Source organism: Microtus pennsylvanicus, chromosome 10 (genome assembly GCF_037038515.1).
Source record: "Microtus pennsylvanicus isolate mMicPen1 chromosome 10, mMicPen1.hap1, whole genome shotgun sequence".
NCBI lineage: Eukaryota > Metazoa > Chordata > Mammalia > Rodentia > Cricetidae > Microtus > Microtus pennsylvanicus.
In genome coordinates this window covers 51835215-51850757 of record NC_134588.1, presented here as the reverse complement: position 1 = coordinate 51850757, position 15543 = coordinate 51835215, and the positions used below count along the sequence as shown (strand labels likewise).

Sequence of the window (15543 nt, the reverse complement as noted above, 5' to 3'; positions counted from 1 at the left end):
CTCCAGCTGTGGGGTGGTCACATATCAGATATCCTGCCTATCAGTTCTTTACATTACTATTCATAACGGTAGTAAAAATTACAGTTATAGAGTAGCAAAGAAAACACTTTATGGTTGGGGTCACCACAACATGAGGAACTGTATGAAAGGGTCACGACATCAGGAAGGTTGAGAACCACTGTCTTCAGACAATCCTGTGACTTCATGAGCAGAGTCTCATCCTAGGATAAGCCGAGAATATAGTAATGAGATTGCTTCGGAAAGAAGCAAGTTCCATGTCTCTGCTTTTCCTCTCCCTCACCTGACTTTGTAGAGAAAAAAGGATTTCTTTACCGAGTGGAATGTTTTCTGAGTCTAATAAATGTGACATGTGGAGCTCTAGGAATAGTGAGAATGGAGTGAGACTTTTGCCCTGCCCTTAGACACTGGTACAGGTTCAGCCTTCGCATCCTCTTTTGTCTCCACAGATGATGAGTGTACCGACAGCTTCACCCCTAACCAGGTGGCCCGGATGCATTGCTATTTGGACCTTGTTTACCAGCAATGGAGCGAAAGCAGAAAGCCCACCCCCATTCCCATTCCACCCATGGTTATTGGACAAAACCACACGTCCCTCACTATCCACTGGCTGCCTCCTATTAGTGGGGTGGTCTATGACAGGTGAGACCAAAGAGGGAAAAACTGTAAAATGAGAGGAATGCCTATTGGGATGTAAACGTGTACATGGCTGTCCAGGGACATCTGCGTCTGGTCTGGGCTCAGCTCCTTAGCAACGCTAAGGGAGCCTCATGGGAGCCAGAGGCTCATCATGTGTGTTTATTCCACACAAGGATGGCCCAGCAGAATTGGCAAAGCGTGGTCCATCTGTCTTAACCAGCTGTTTCTCTGCAGGGTAAGGCTTGCTCCTTGGACAGTGGTGACTGGGGAAAGGGAAGCAGACCATGTTTCTTTAGTCAGTTCTCGGGTAGAATGTGAAAGTGTGGGAGTGTACAAACTCCACTCAGCATTTCTACTGCTGGCTCTGCCTCCGGCTGAACCCTGTGCTATGCCTGAGGGCCACTGTTTGGAGTGGTTACTCTGTTCTTACTTACCCCCTCTACTGGCAACTAGTGCTTCTGTATGTCCCCCCCCCCCCCCCGGGACTGCCACGGTAGACACTTAATACATACTCACTGAAGAAAATCACAGCACCTGAAGCCAGCTGTGTCATTCTTCTTTTGTTTACTTACAGAACTAAATCTCAGTAAATTCTTTATTAAAATGAGAGGGGGGGAGAGAAAGAGAGACAGAGAGAGATCTGATGTTGACAATGGGGCATACGGTTGAACTGAAAAGGCTCCTTTGAGCCATGTAGGTGTGGCTCTATGGAAGCCTATACCCAGATGCTAACTAACAGGAGAGTATCTTTTTTTTTTTACTCCTGTTACATGGGGACACTGTGGGACATCTGGCTTCAGCTGCCTTGTGTAGTCCTCACACTGAACACTACCCCTCCCTGTGAGTGAAAAACACTCACAACTGGTTTCAAGACCCCACAACTGGTGATTCTGGGGGAAACCCAGCAACGAGGAGCCCAGACAGATGAACGCTTTGAATTTTAAGCTTTCTTTCCCATTGAGCAGGTAGACATCTACTCTTTCATTTTTCTCAGTTTAGTGCCTTTACTAGTTTTTAAAATAACCCATTAGGTCCAGTTTGTGTTGTCCATATACTCACAGGACAGGACAGGACAGTGACTCTTCTTTGAACAACACTTCACTATGAGTATCTGGGTCCAGCTAAGGAATGAATGGCCCTGGAGCATGTCCTCACACACTTTGGATTTGATGAAAGCCTGGGGTTGGGGGCAGATAAGGAGAGATGGGGACACAATAAAGCCAGTGGATTATTTTTCAAAGCGATAGTCACAGTTTCTTGAAAGCTTCATTCCGTGACTCGCACTTAGTCATGACATCATTCCTCACTCCCAGCACTACAGAATAGTTTGCACCGTTATCAGCACCCAGGTCCCATGGGCCCCTTCAGTGATTCGGCACGCATCTACGCAATGTGTCTGAGAGTCATCTTCCTGCAAGTGTGACTTTGTGTAGCTCTGGCAGGACCGTCCTGTGTGGGTACATGCAAACCCGAGTTTTACATCAGTTTATGTAACACGTGTAAACAATTTAATCTTTCAATTCTCTCTCTGGTACAAACCTTACGATAAAGCAGACATCAGACTTGGCTTGCTGAGAGTCTGCTGGCAGAAAAGAGTGTACTTTGCTTCCACTTCCCACCTAGGTGGGCTAGTTTTGAGGCCTCCTAGCACGTGTGTTGGAGAGACTCACGTCACATGCCTAGCAATTTGTGTCATGCCTAGAGTTATGTTTACTCCACCCTTGTAGGTATTTGGAATCCGTATGTCAGAGAAGAGCCCCAGCTACGCACTCTGCAGCAGCCCCGGAAGGGCAAGTACATCAGGAAAATGTGGTTTGGAATTGTGTTCACGTTAGAAAGAGCACTGATAGAATCAAAGGGTGGGTCTTAACTACACCCTTTAGTTGCTAAAATACCGAACACTAACGAGGTGCTATTTGGAAACTTGCTCAAAGGGATTAAGGAGCCTGTGACTTTGGGCAACTGACTTCAAGCTTTCTGAGCTCCAATCTTCTCATTTGTAAGCATGGTGTCATCACAAGGGTTAGAAAGAAGTTGTGAAAAATACAAGGCCGGGTTATGTAAGGTGCTTCCTGTCAGTATTATTGCCATTGGGTAATAAGATGGTTTTTCTAGTGTATTATAAGATACTAACCTGCTATTCATATGTTCTGTTGGGATACTGCCTTGCTTTTAGGTTAGCATTTCAGATATGTTGTTCACAAGGGGGCTTCTGTAAACATTCCGAGGGGGGGCGGAGAGAGAGAGAGAGAGAGGGAGAATATGCTCAGAAAGCAGATGGCTTTGTTACTCAGTATAGTTATCTCTACATAGTCTGGTTACTCCAAGTGTGATGCTTGTAAAATCTCTTCATAGACTGAGTCATCTCATAGACATCTCCAGAGGGATTGCTGAAGCCAGTTATGTTCTCATTCTTATGGACACAATAAGAATTGAGCAGGCAGGCCCAGATACACTCACAAACCCAGGAACACAAAAGAGGATGGCTGTCAATTTGCAGCATGGCATAGCAGTGTCCTGAGAAAGGGGACAACTATAGGGGTGTGTACAGAGAAGCAGGGGCCAGAGTCTCAGAGGAGCAAGGCTAAGCACACCTGCAAAGGCCACATCTGAATATGTAAAGTAGGAGTTTGCAAAGCAAGGATGCTTGAAAAGCCCGTTGGATCATTGTAAGGACACGTGTGCTGTCGAGTGCTGTGAAGAGCATGGAGAATTTGGATCATAGTGTGATGGAACTTGTGCTAGAAATATAAAGTGTATGAAGAAACTGCAGGAGGTAAGGCTAGAGCTAGTCTGTGATGCCACCCAGTGCTGGTAAGAATTATGATCCATTGCTGCGGGCAATGGAGAATCAAGGGGTATCACCCTCCACACTCTACTTTATGCCTATAAGTACAAGTAGGGGATTAAAAGATCCAGAACACATAGATAGTGAATTCACCCTGAATCCCATTGTTTTAGCAGGCAGGTATATTTATCCTGTGCCTTTCTCACCATAGAAAGGGGGTTTATATGGTTCAGGAAAATATGCTTGTATTTTGGTTAGTGATTCGGGGACAAGAGGTCCCTTGCATCTCAGAGGCTTCTTCATGACCCTGTTCAACTTTCTTCTTTTCTGACCTTGAGGTTTCTCATGATTTGACCAGAAGAAAGACATGGATTGCAATGATAATTGTGCCCTCTTGTCCCCCTGGATCTGATTCACCAGCAACACCTTTTTTCCCCAGAGTCTTCCTGGTTTCTTTTCCCTAGTTCAACGGAAGAACACTCCCTTCTTCATGCTTCCTCTTCCCAGGGCCCCTGGCAGTACGTGCGATTCCTGTACTGAAGATGGGACATTCCATCAGTATGTGTACAAGGCTTCCTCGGGGCGGGTGTGTGACTCTTCAGGTTACTGGACTCCAGAGGAGGCTGTGGGTAAAGTACCATGGATCTTTTTCACTAATATTTTTGTGGCCACTGAGCATGGGTATTGGATGAAGCAGTGGTTTATGTTTGTGTGTTTTTGCACATGGTCAAGGGAGGGTTTGCTGAAGATCTTCAAGGTCTTGGAAACACTGCTGGTGCTTCTGCATGCTGAGTGTCCTCTATTGGTGTAATATGAACGTCCCATGGCTGTAGGGATGGGAAGACTTAACACAGATGGACTGAGAAGTCAGCCCTTCTCAAGAGTAACCTCAGGGTGAACTAGGGCCAGAAATGTTGCATGTGTCTCCTAGTCCCCGAAGCAGCTTTGGTGCATGATGCTGCAAGCTAAGTGCTTACTCCTCTTTATCAGAGAGTAATAGAGAACACATTGCAGAGCACACTCATGCGCTGGCTGAGCAAGTCTGGGTGGGGGCAGGGTGGACTAGGTGTTCCACACGGATCGTTCTCATCTACGCTATTTTATGAGTCTATTAATCACTGGTACTGGTTGTGCTTTGAATGTGATCTAAGCTAGGCTCTAGAAGGGAGAAGATGTTTTTCGTTATTTCATTTCCTGTCCCTCCTCTAAATTCTTGAACAGTCACATACTCACTCACATATGCATATCAGGATCCAGAAGACATATTCGAACAGCAGGCTTTTCCGTACCAGTGCAGAAAGTGCTGTGGACACGGCTTCTAGCCTTTCTCAGGAAAGGCCTTGACTTCGACTTTCCCCTATTTTTGTTTGTTTGGTTGATGGATGGGTTTGTTGTGTTGCTGCTGTTTGTTGTTATAGTTAATTTTTTCAAGACAGGGTTTCTTTGTGTAGCCCTGGCTGTCCTAGAAATAGTTCTGTAGGCCATCATGGCCTTGAACTCAGAGATCCACCTGCTTCTGCCTCCAAAGTTCTGGGATTAAAGGAGAGTGTTTATTATGCCTGACTCTTCACCATCATTTTTGATAACTACCTAATCATTTTCTAGATATCCCCCTGTAGGTATTAAGATCCACAAAACTGCTGAGAAATGTGTATTAGAAAAAGTTGACTTGAAATAATTTTCAGTCCTGATTGTGACAAGAAAAACAGAACAATAATGATCTATGAATCTGTAATGACCACCTAATGTCATCTTGGGCTCATAGTTAATTATTCAAGTGAAAGACCCTCAAGGAGAAAGCTGGGTAGAGATGATTGACAAGACTGGTTATATATAAATCTTCTCAAAAGAGAGCACTTAAGAGAAAAATCCACAAAGTGATGAGCTTTCTGTAAGAATTCTGAAGTTTCCTTCATCCTCTGACTGTTGAGATGGCCTGTTCTTTCTCATTCTGTTAATGGTTATTCCTGATGTATCTTTTTTCTCATCTCCCTAGGGCCTCCTGACGTGGATCAACCCTGTGAGCCTAGCTTGCAGGCTTGGAGTCCTGAACTCCACCTATACCACATGAATATGACTGTGCCCTGCCCAGCAGAAGGCTGCAGCTTGGAGTTGCTTTTCCAACACCCCGTCCAAGCTGATACCCTCACACTCTGGGTCACTTACCTCTCCATGAACTCTTCCCAGGCACTCTTTGACATAGAGATCTTGCTAGAACTCAAGGAATCTGTACACCTTGGTCCCTTGAACACTTTTTGTGACACGCCGCTCACCATCAAACTCCACGTGGATGGGAAGGTCTTGGGAGTAAAAGTCTACACCTTTGATGAACGAATGGAGATTGATGCTGCTCTCCTGACTTCTCAGCCCCATAGCTCCTTGTGCTCCGGATGCAGGCCTGTGAGTTATCAGGTACTCCGAGAGCCTCCTTTTTCCAGTGGCCTGCCCATGGTTGTGACACACCCGCACAGGAAGTTCACAGACATGTAAGTTGGGAAGCAGAATCTCCAAAACCATGGGACTTCCAGGAACTTGTCTTCAATTTGCTTATCTCTGCTTCTGCTTTTTAATATTCTGATATGTATGCATTTAGAGAAAATATTTCCCAGAAAAGGAAAAGGGAAAGCAAGTACTGTGACTGTTAAAGTCATCATTATGCTGATGGAGAAGCTAGTGTATGACAGTTTTCAGCTTGACCTATTGGTATTGATACTAAAGTTGATCAGAATGGCCCTTTTCTGTCTTGAAGCAATTCTATTCTAGATTCCTTCTTGTAGCTTTCCAATAATATAGCACGGCTCTCATAATTTCCAAGTTATAGCTAGTTCTTCCATAGCTACACTAAAAGGTCACAGTCTCTCAGATGCTAAACACAGCTTCATGATTTATCCATATGTACGTCCATGTTTCCTTCCTTTTCTTATTCTCCTTCTCCCTTTCTTCTTTCTTTGGTTTCTAGTTTTCAGTTAATTTACTTAATATCTTTCCTTCAACATTTAGTGAGTTCTGCTGTGCTCCTGGCACAGTGTGTTCAGTGTTGAGGAGACAGTCTAATGTAAGAATTGAGTGCCTTTCTAAGATGCTGGTATAACCAAAGGCAATTCCCCCCACTTCATAGTCTTCTTAGAGACTTCCTAGAGGGCACAGCAGGGTACAATAAAGTTTTATCAGAGGGGATCCTATTAGGTAATTTTTGCCATCTTAGAGATGATCAGATTACAATAAAAATCTTTAATACATTGTTCTATGCATGTGCTGGGTAATTTCCTCTTGATTGTTTGCTTGATCCCAGGATGACATCATACATGTACTGGGGTCCTTGCTGAAGCACCTGACATGCCTGGGAATGTGAGGACCCTTTCCCTCACACTCAGTCCTGATCCTGGGCTGCTCATAGATGAATGGCTGTTTCCAGGAATGGTCCATGAAACAGGGAGGGCAAATTCCACATCACTTGTCGTTTTCAAGTCTCAGCTGGAAATGACTCTTGATAATGTTGTTCTGTGAAGTTACATGAAAAGTTTCAGATTCAAATAATGGACTTCCTTTCCTCAAAAGGAGAGGCAGCCATCACACAGACCCTAAATGTGTGCACCCTGGCCAAAGTAGACGTTCAGTAACCCTCCACAGCTATAAAGCCTATAGAGCTTCCAAATGTCCAGTTCACGCTCTAGTACATTTTTCTTTTCGTGGTTGTTTGCATCTTTGCCATCAGAAGATTGAAAAGTGGTTAAAAATACACAGAAGTGGAAAGCAAATAATGAGACAGATTAGAAGGAAAAACCAGCATGATTTCACATCTGTAGCCAGGCAGTTGATATGATGTTTGTAATATAATTATAACCACATACAAATGTTTAAGGTCAATAATATCCTTTTTTGTAGACAGAAAGCCAAGGCTTATCCTACCCTTAGTTAGAGAGCTAGTAGATGGCAGTCCCAGGATTCAAACAACACTACCTTTCACAGACTCAGGGCATGGGAGGCCTGAAGTACCTGCTGCCATGTTCTCCCCATAAGAAGAGTAAATACACAATAATATTTCCGTCCAATCCTTTTCCCAGCCACAGAGATGCTTAAGACGTTTAAGCATGGTTGGACAAGAAGAAACCACCCAAAAAGGAAACCAACCACCAGCATTGATTGGGGTAAAATTAGGTTTGCTTTAGAAACAGCAGCTGGCATTCTGCAGAGAGAGTTCCTTTCTCAAAAGGGAAAACTAATTTGGAAATTTAAGAGTCTTTAATATTTAGGTGTTTTTCCTATTAAAATGCCTAAAAGCCAATACAGATGATTTGAAAGGTATTTTGGAAACCCCAAGACATTTCCTATTTGCTGGTTGCGGCATCAGATTGTGGGGTGGTGGCTCTGTGGTTGTTTTAAAGAGTCTGTTAAAGAAAAGAGAGTCTAGGCAGGAGAGTCACACTGGCCACTCACGGCAGCCTCAATAATTCTTTGAGATCGTGTCCTCTTAAATACTCGTTTCCTATCTTGACTTGGGGGATACTTTTCCAATCAGGACGAGCACTGGACAAAATTAAGATGAGGCAGAATTTATCTTTGAAATCAGCAGCTCCATTCACGAGCCTCTTTCCTACTAAATAAATGTCTTGTCTCAATGCTTCCCACTTAATACAGACCGGAGAATATGATAAATTCCTTCCATCTCTCAGGTCAACTGTACCAACTCCATTCTTGGTATTTGGAGATAAAGATCAATTTAATGTATCTCTAACTGGGAATTTTTACCCCTCCCATGAGCAATGAGCTGTCCTCTTGTGTTTTTCTATGAAATTCTTGGTGCAGCATTTTCAACACAAGAGTTCTCATTTAAGAAAGTTGGGATCAGCAAGTCTGAGAAGGAACTTGACTGAGCCCACACACTGAAATTCTCAACTTCACTTAGCTTGGTTACTTTAAAAATATAGATTACTGGCTTTTCAAAAGTTGCTCTATGTTATCGTGGTTGAAAACACTACACACCATCCTCTTTGGTTCTCATGGACTGTTACCTTAAATGTTAACTCACCAAACAATTACAAATACATTTACTAACATAGAACATATGGGGCAATAGAAATGAGTATCTACGCAAACATGGGGCTGCTCATAGGATTGAACCCTGATCTTTGTTTCAGGCAATTGGCCTGTCTCAAATTTTGTTTCTCATACTACTTTCCTTAAACTCATGTGAACTAACTACAAAGGACCCAGGGCATGCCACTTTGCAGATGTGACTGTCACAAACTCATTGGTTTCTACAGGGAGGTCACACCTGGGCAGATGTATCAGTACCAAGTTCAAGCTGAAGCTGGAGGGGAAGTTGGAGAAGCTTCACCTCCTCTGAGGCACATTCACGGAGGCCCTTACTGTGGAGACGGGAAGGTGACGAGGTGAGTCCTGTGAGCTGGGTTGTGCTCAGCTGCTCAAAGAGGTTCCACCCTCCATTTGAAACAAGGCTGCAAGGAACTGCATGAGTCATATGGAAAAAATCCCAAAATCTGGGGTCTTGACTGGTCACCGGTGCCTCTGTATAGTTTGAAGGGTACCCACTTTTATTCAGTACTGGTCCCCAGAGTGGCAAGCTATTAGGATTAATTCTCTGGGGCCCCCTTAAGGCACCAGTGAGGAACTGAGGGCAGTGAGGTAGGGAAGGAATTAATATAGATGATAGTTAAATAATGCTGAAGGATAGAATTTAGATCAATGTCTGTTTGCTCAGTTTTACAAAGTGAGTGTGATCGGTGGGAAGGGAGATACTCCACTTACTGTGCAAATTTCTGTAAACATCACCAAAGGAAGTGTGGAATGATTCCTTTGGTTCCTTAAACATCCTGTGATCCATTTTCTATTGACCTGTGTTATCAGACGAGGAAACTGGTTTGTCTGGAACTTGTCCAAGTTCAGCACTGACTTATATCCAGTCCCAGGAAACCCAGGACAGCTGGTCAGTTCTTATCTAGCTACCCTTATATAAAGCTGCTGGAAGTGGGGATCTAGGAGGCAAAGTATGATGTCTTGACAAATTCCGCATCTTATGAAAATGGCCCAATTTTTAGTGACCAGGAAAATATATACTCAATTCTGTATGCTTTTATGGGACTCCATCTGACTAGTGATCACCGAACATTGTTTATCTTGTTCTTCTGAGATCCTCAAGCTATGGTATAGTCCTATCCCATTACACTAAAGTATAAACACTAAATATTCTTGCCAGATGAACACAGCAGAAGTCACCTAAGTAGGGAAACCTCACTCATGCGTCCTCACTCCTCCCTAATCATCCTCAGCATGATAGCTCTCTTCTTGTTCCACTCTCCAACTGTGGCTACCACAAGGTGATAACATTTGCCTGGGCATATGTAGCAGAGTGGAGTTCTGGCCCATCTTCCTAATTTGGCAGCCATGTTTACTGCTGTCCATTGAAGCAGCTTAGCTAGAGGCTGCAGTTCTCTGCCACTGGGTCTCACAAAATTCCACGCCAAAATATACTTCTTAAGCTTCTGTTTGCATTCCTTGGCTGTCTAATCAGTGCTGTTGTCCAAGGGAAGACATTTCTGAATCCCAGCTATGCTTCAGCACCCCAAAACACAAAACAAATAGGGATCAGGCAAATTGTTTAACCCACTAAGTTATAGATAGAAGACTGTCAAGCTAAACACTGGGGAAGGCCCTAAAATTTTGACCAGTGCTCATTCAGAAGTTGACTTTCTCAAGACATGCTGTCCACTTACCGTCCGAACCACGCAACACTCGAGACTTCAAAGCATGGTGAAGGCAAATAAGATGTGCAATGATTATTTTAGTGTAATTTAAGGCAATTCAGTTTTCAAACTGAAACTCAATTTAGTTGCTGGAAACCCTTGAAGTATAGCTTGAAAGTTTGGGACAACTTGGATAGATGAATTGACTTGTTTGACTACGAATACAAAATTCAAGTAAAGGTCAAGTATTTGAAGTGAGATTGAAGTGAAAATGAATTTTAAATGCAGTAAATTTCAGCTATTTGGGATACAAAAAGAATATTACATGTCTCATCAATTATTTTCCATTGATTAAAAATTCAAATGGTAATGTTTTAAGTACCCTCAGGTGGATGAAACGGTAGCTAATTTTGTCTGTTTCTTTTACTTTTTAAGTGACTATTAGACATTTCAAAATTGTATGGATGACTCTCATTAGATTTCTATTGGGCTGCACTGCACAAAATGATATGCAATCTGCTTACGTTAATTGCTTAAATTTTCTTCAAAATAAAATTATATAGTTGTCTCTTTCCAAGACTATGTCCTAAAAGCCAGCCAGGGAAACATCAGTGTAGACCAGTGGTTCTCCATCCAGAAGGAAAATATCAGTGTAGACCAGTGGTTCTCCACCCAGACAGGGAAGAATCGGTGTAGACCAGGGGTTCTCCACCTTTTTAATGCTGTGGCCCTTTAATACAGTTCCTCATGGTGTGCTGACCCCCAACCATAAAATTATTTTTGTTGCTACTTAATAAGTGTAATTTTGCTACTGTAATGAATTGTAATGTAAATGTCTGTGTTTCCTGATGGTCTTAGGCAACACCTATGATAGGATCGTTAGACACCCAAAGAGGTTATGGCCCAGAGGTTGAGAACTGCTCGTGTAGACCAATTCTCTTTCTACACATGAGTAAACTAAGAATTGTGTTTTGAAATACTTCCCAAATATCATGCAATAGATTAGGCATCTAAGATGAACCATATTGCCTTTGTATGAAAAGAATGTAAAGAGGCTAGAGAGATGGCTCGGTGGTTAAGAGCACTAGATACTCTTCCAGAGGACCTGGGTTCAAGTCCTAGAACCCATAAACTGGCTCACAGCTGTTCCTAACTTCAGTTCCTGTAGTAATAGGAGGAGCGGCGGCGGGGCTACGTCCCCAAAACCTCAGCCGCCTGCCCTGCCTGGCTAGCTTATGCCCCGAAATAATTACACAGACACTGTATTCATTTAATCACTGCTTGGCCCTTAGCTCTAGCCCTTACTGGCTAATTCTGATATCCCAATCAACCCATCTCTAATAATCTGTGGCACCGGTCTTACCGGGAAGATTCTAGCCTAAGTCCATCCTGGGTCAGAGCTTCATAGCGTGCATCTTCCCTGGAGCGGGTAGCATGGCGTCTCTCTTGCGTCTGCTCCGGAGAGGAGAGCTGCGGAGTCTGACCTCACTTCCTCTTCCTCCTGGCATTCTGTTCTGTTTACTCCTCCCACCTATCTCCTAACCAATGAGAGCCAAGCAGCTTCTTTTATTTTAACCAATAACCTTCCTCCATCAAGTTCCAGGGGATCTGACACTCTCTTTAGGCCTCAATGGGTATTAGGTGCTCAGACATATTCCTGGCAAAACATGCATGTAAGTTAGAAATAAATAAATCTTAAAAAGATTATTCAAAATTCTATGGCATAGATGTATCATATGTATGTATAGTGTAGTTTGGGGAGAAAAGGAATGTAAAATTTTTTAAAACTCTTTTTTTCCAGTTCTGAGGATTGAAAACAGGCTTTCCATAAATTGGGCTAGTATTCCATTACTCAACCACACTACCATCCCCTCATAATTTCTTCAACTATGTTTCCTATGTTTTTATTCCTGTCTTCAGTTTCATCTTACAACTTAAAATATGATTACTATGTTTTTTCATCTGCACCATAGTTTTAATTTATTTATAAACATTCTCATGTCTAACTCATCCTTAATCCATCCACATAGTTACCTTTGAATAATGATTGGAGCTATTTGTGATATCCTGGGTCTGACAACCTTTTAGGATTCCAAATTTCTCTGTATATGGAGCTATGGAACATATTGAAAAGTAAAGGAGAAAAATTGTAACTCGTAACCACTTTACAGTAGCCAAATCTTAATTTTTTCATGGGAGTTTCAACTGCAGGGTTTTTTGTTTGTTTGTTTCCATAACAGGCTTTATGAAAGAAATATTATTGTAGACTAACTTACGTACGTTATCCCACATTTCCTCATCAACTAATGATCAAAAATGAAACTTGGAGTTGATATGTAAAATTAAAAAAAAGTTTTTTTTTTAAAAAAATGACATTTTTCACTTTCCCTGTAATATATGGTATCTGCCACTAGGTGGTAGCAGGAAATAAAGATTATAACTTGAACCCTGGTTGCACCATTGAAGACAGTCACAAAGCCATGCTTCTTGAAGCTCTTAGTTTTATGTAAACAAGAGATTCAACTCCACAAAATTCTAACTTCTATAACTTCATCTGCATAAAAAAATGATTAAATGAAAAAAATGATAAAATGACTAGAAAATAAAATGATGCAGATTAGCAGACCTCACCAATTAACTATTTCTGTTTTGTTGGCTTTGTTTTGTGAGGGGGGGTCTTTTTGTGTATCCAAGGCTGACTTGGGCTGTTCTATTTTTCTCTAGAGTATTGTGTTCCTCTGTTCTCAGGAAAATCAGCTACTGTTTAAAATCGCCAGTGGTTTTAAATTAAATGTATTGAATTCCTTTATGTTAAAACAGTTAAAATTGCACACAATCCCATTTGATGTTTTTGTTACATTGTATGATATTTAAACAGGTTAAACATATCCATCTCTTCATATATCACACTCTTCCAGTAAAAACATTTCAAATTCTCTTTTCTAGCTTCTTGAATTTTCTACACATATTTGTTTTAGTCATTCCATTGAGCGAAAGCACGCCAGGACTTGCTCCTATATAATTATAACTCAGAACACATCAACAAACCTTTCCTTGTCACTCCCTTTTCCCTGGTCTCCTCAATTTCTGTTAGCCACCATTCTACTTTCAATGTGTCTGAGATCAACTTTATGTATCCACACTATGAACAAGATCACAGGATACTTCTCTTTGTGTGGCTACTTAATTTTACTCACTATAACGATTTCCAGTTCTATGCATGCTGTCCCAAACAACTGAATTTTATTTTCCTTTGAGGCAGGATAATATTCTATAATATATACGTTACATTATTTTTCTCCATCCACCAGGTGACTGACACTTAGGTGGTTTCCATCTCTTAGCTATTTTGAATAATGCTGCAACGAACATTGTAGTACATATATCTCTTTGATTTACTAATTAGATTTCTCTTGGATATACCCAGGAGTGGGATTTCAAGATTAAATATTAACCTTTAGTGTATGTGTGTGTGTTTGTATATGTTGTTGTGTATATGTGTGTGTGTTTGTATATGTTGTTGTGTATATGTATATGTGTGTGTTTGTATATGTTGTTGTGTATATGTATATGTGTGTGTTTGTATATGTTGTTGTGTATATGTATATGTGTGTGTTTGTATATGTTTTTGTGTATATGTATATGTGTGTGTGTTTGTATATGTTGTTGTGTATATGTATATGTGTGTGTGTGTTTGTATATGTTGTTGTGTATATGTATATGTGTGTGTGTTTGTATATGTTGTTGTGTATATGTATATGTGTGTGTTTGTATATGTTGTTGAGTATATGTATATGTGTGTTTGTATATGTTGTTGTGTATATGTATATGTGTGTGTGTGTTTGTATATGTTGTTGTGTATATGTATATGTGTGTGTTTGTATATGTTGTTGTGTATATGTATATGTGTGTATGTTTGTATATGTTGTTGTGTATATGTATATGTGTGTGTGTTTGTATATGTTGTTGTGTATATGTATATGTGTGTGTGTTTGTATATGTTGTTGTGTATATGTATATGTGTGTGTTTGTATATGTTGTTGTGTATATGTATATGTGTGTGTGTTTGTATATGTTGTTGTGTATATGTATATGTGTGTGTTTGTATATGTTGTTGTGTATATGTATATGTGTGTATGTTTGTATATGTTGTTGTGTATATGTATATGTGTGTGTGTTTGTATATGTTGTTATGTATATGTGTGTGTGTTTGTATATGTTGTTGTGTATATGTATATGTGTGTGTTTGTATATGTTGTTATGTATATGTGTGTGTTTGTATATGTTGTTGTGTATATGTATATGTGTGTGTGTTTGTATATGTTGTTGTGTATATGTATATATGTGTGTGTTTGTATATGTTGTTGTGTATATGTATATGTGTGTGTGTTTGTATATATTGTTGTGTATATGTATATGTGTGTGTGTTGTATATGTTGTTGTGTATATGTATATGTGTGTGTTTGTATATGTTGTTGTGTATATGTATATGTGTGTGTGTTGTATATGTTGTTGTGTATATGTATATATGTGTGTGTTTGTATATGTTGTTGTGTATATGTATATGTGTGTGTTTGTATATGTTGTTGTGTATATGTATATGTGTGTGTGTTTGTATATGTTGTTGTGTATATGTATATATGTGTGTGTTTGTATATGTTGTTGTGTATATGTATATGTGTGTGTGTTTGTATATGTTGTTGTGTATATGTATATATGTGTGTGTTTGTATATGTTGTTGTGTATATGTATATATGTGTGTGTTTGTATATGTTGTTGTGTATATGTATATGTGTGTGTGTTGTATATGTTGTTGTGTATATGTATATGTGTGTGTTTGTATATGTTGTTGTGTATATGTATATGTGTGTGTGTTGTATATGTTGTTGTGTATATGTATATGTGTGTGTTTGTATATGTTGTTGTGTATATGTATATGTGTGTGTGTTTGTATATGTTGTTGTGTATATGTATATGTGTGTGTGTTTGTATATGTTGTTATGTATATGTGTGTGTGTTTGTATATGTTGTTGTGTATATGTATATGTGTGTGTGTTTGTATATGTTGTTGTGTATATGTATATGTGTGTGTTGTATATGTTGTTGTGTATATGTATATGTGTGTGTTTGTATATGTTGTTGTGTATATGTATATGTGTGTGTGTTGTATATGTTGTTGTGTATATGTATATATGTGTGTGTTTGTATATGTTGTTGTGTATATGTATATGTGTGTGTGTTGTATATGTTGTTGTGTATATGTATATGTGTGTGTTTGTATATGTTGTTGTGTATATGTGTGTGTGTTTGTATATGTTGTTGTATATATGTATATGTGTGTGTTTGTATATGTTGTTGTGTATATGTATATGTGTGTGTGTTTGTATATGTTGT

At 40.2% G+C, this 15543-nt stretch overlaps 1 protein-coding gene across 1 annotated transcript in view; it reads left to right on the top strand.

Moving 5' to 3' along the window:
• Positions 1 to 15543, top strand: part of Pappa2 (pappalysin 2) — a 238598-nt gene that overhangs the window by 94587 nt on the left and 128468 nt on the right. Inside the window, exons 5-8 of the mRNA XM_075987453.1 lie at positions 468 to 660; positions 3953 to 4074; positions 5442 to 5931; positions 8710 to 8838. Of these exons, the coding sequence (XP_075843568.1) occupies positions 468 to 660; positions 3953 to 4074; positions 5442 to 5931; positions 8710 to 8838 (934 nt within the window). The remainder of the gene's footprint in view (positions 1 to 467; positions 661 to 3952; positions 4075 to 5441; positions 5932 to 8709; positions 8839 to 15543) is intronic.